Genomic DNA, 2500 nt, shown 5'->3' with positions numbered 1-2500 from the left:
CCTGTCCTCACCTCCCATTGGTTAACTGTGCAACCTAGATTCAATTCAATTCAATGCAATTTTATTTATATAGCGCCAAAACAATAACATTGTCTCAAGGCGCTTTGCAGAGCCAAGGGCCTGAACCCCCGGATGATAGTCGACTGTTGGAAGGGTCCATGTCATGATTGAACCCCCCCGATGATAGCAGACTGTTGGAAGGGTCCATGTCATGATTGAACCCCCCGATGATAGTCGACCGTTGGAAGGGTCCATGTCATGATTGAACCCCCCGATGATAGCAGACTGTTGGAAGGGTCCATGTCATGATTGAACCCCCCGATGATAGTAGGCTGTTGGAAGGGTCCATGTCATGTTTTAGAGTCTGCGTGGTCTGCATGGTCTTCATTCCCTTCGTTCTCTCCTCGACTGTCCTCTCTAGGGGGGCTGGGTGCATTTTCATTGAGATGCTGCAGGGGGCGCCAGCGTTTCCTGGAGTGGCCGACGTGTTTGAACAGCTCCAGAAGATCTGGGCTGTGAGTTTGTTTTACCTCTCAGTTTTTCCACTTCTTTGTATATATGAAAAGGGTTTGGACCATGGCTATAACCTGAGTATGCCTGTGTCTTCATACTTTTTTGCTATGTTTACTTAAGGTCCAAATCAGAGTACTATTTAGTTACTAATATGTATATTGGATGACACTGTATGGTGTCCTTTTAGAAGGTGACCTGGGTCTGTTCAGGTGTATGAGTATGACCTGTTCTCTGTGTGTGTGTGTGTGTGTGTGTGTGTGTGTGTGTGTGTGTGTGTGTGTGTGTGTGTGTGTGTGTGTGTGTGTGTGTGTGTGTGTGTGTGTGTGTGGCTGTGTGTGTGTATGTGTGTGTGTGTGTAGGTCCTGGGTGTGCCCACAGAGGAGAATTGGCCAGGGGTGAGCCAACTGCCCAACTATAAACCAGGTGTGGTTTTCTCTCTCTTTCGCTCAAGCTATCTTTACTTCTCTGCCTTTCTTGCTCTCCTTTTTCCCTCCATCCGATCTCTCTTTCATTCCCTCATGCCCGTCCATGAAGTAAGTCTGTTTTGGCCTTTCTGTCTCATTTTCTCCTTCTTTCACTCCGGCCTCCTCTCACCCTCATTATTCTCTCACTGCTCATTTTTCTGAAGAAGTCGTCTTATCATACCTCTTCCCTTACGACATGCTCCCCCACACACACACACACACACACACACAGACACACACACACAGACACACACACACACAGACACACAGACACACAGACACACAGACACACACACACACACACACACACACACACACACATACACACAGACACACACACACACACACTCAAAACACAACTTGTCTCTTTAACCCTTGTAAACAATTATTTTTGGGCCTAGACAGCCCAGTCACAGAATCCTCATCTACCTAATTGAGCTGATTAGTGACCCACTTTGCCTGGAGGCCTAATGAACTAGATGAACCTGAACAGAGGCTCCTGTCCGGTGCATTCATGTGACACCATCTCCTTCTCTGACTCCTGTCCGGTGCATTAATGTGACACCATCTCCGTCTCCTTCTCTGGAGCCGCGACACCCAGCAGCAAGCTAAGGAGCAGAGGAAAGTAGGGAGACCCACAGAGAACTGCATCGTAAAGCTAAAAGTAGCTCCTAATTTACCGATTTAGGAGAAACTCCTAAAAATAATGGGCCTGTTAGTCCTAACTTTGGGACTCCTAATTGTTTTGACTAAGAGTAATTCACTAAGCCCCTTGGCCGCTAAAAGTAGCACCTAAGTCTGGGAGAACTAAGAAGTAGTCGAGAGGACTCCTAACTCACTAAGACCAACTCCTAACTCACTAAGACCAACTCCCAAACAAACAGAAAATGGCAGTTTCTCTCATTCCATATTACAAAGTTTTGTAGAATTACTTTAAAAGATACTGTTTCAATCACATATATACAGTATATAATAATTAGAAATAATAGAAATTAGAAATAATTAGCCTATGGAGCTTGTAAGGGATGCAATAACATCAGCCAACCGAAACAGCCCATTCAGTGCAGAAATGTAATTAAATGTAACATTTGATTGTAAAAGTCATTAGGAGAGTCCTAGTAGAGGTCAAGTAGAGTGTCCTTCATTTAATCTAAGATACGTGGCATTGCTATCAAGGGCCGTTAGAGTTGCATTCATAATGTTGTTTCAGTGTTGATCAGTGACCCGTGCTTGCCTTTCTCTTTCATCTCTGGACGTTACAGTGCTTAGACACACACACACACACACACACACACACACACACACACACACACACAGGCCAGTCTGGAATGCCAAGCTAAGGCTTCCCCATTTCTTAGGACAAGCACGATTTTATTGTTGATTGTAACCAAGCATTTGTGAATTTGTCTTAAGAGGAGTAGAATTGTTTTCTTGAGTGTGTTTGTGTGTGTGTGTGTTTCTGATGTGTGTGTGTGTGTGAGTGAGTGTGTGTTTCTGATGTGTCTGTGTGTGTGTGTGTTCGT

The 2500-nt window shown here is 44.8% G+C and overlaps 1 protein-coding gene across 2 annotated transcripts in view; it reads left to right on the top strand.

Annotated features, from left to right (window-relative positions):
- The window catches only part of cdk15 (cyclin-dependent kinase 15), a 33099-nt gene that overhangs the window by 23519 nt on the left and 7080 nt on the right, over positions 1 to 2500 (top strand). For both annotated transcript variants that reach the window (XM_031558357.2, XM_031558356.1), the window contains 2 exons: positions 422 to 515; positions 873 to 936. In XM_031558357.2, the coding sequence (XP_031414217.1) occupies positions 422 to 515; positions 873 to 936 (158 nt within the window). The remainder of the gene's footprint in view (positions 1 to 421; positions 516 to 872; positions 937 to 2500) is intronic.

This window comes from Clupea harengus, chromosome 21, assembly GCF_900700415.2.
Source record: "Clupea harengus chromosome 21, Ch_v2.0.2, whole genome shotgun sequence".
NCBI lineage: Eukaryota > Metazoa > Chordata > Actinopteri > Clupeiformes > Clupeidae > Clupea > Clupea harengus.
This window is presented reverse-complemented; position numbering and strand designations above follow the sequence as displayed.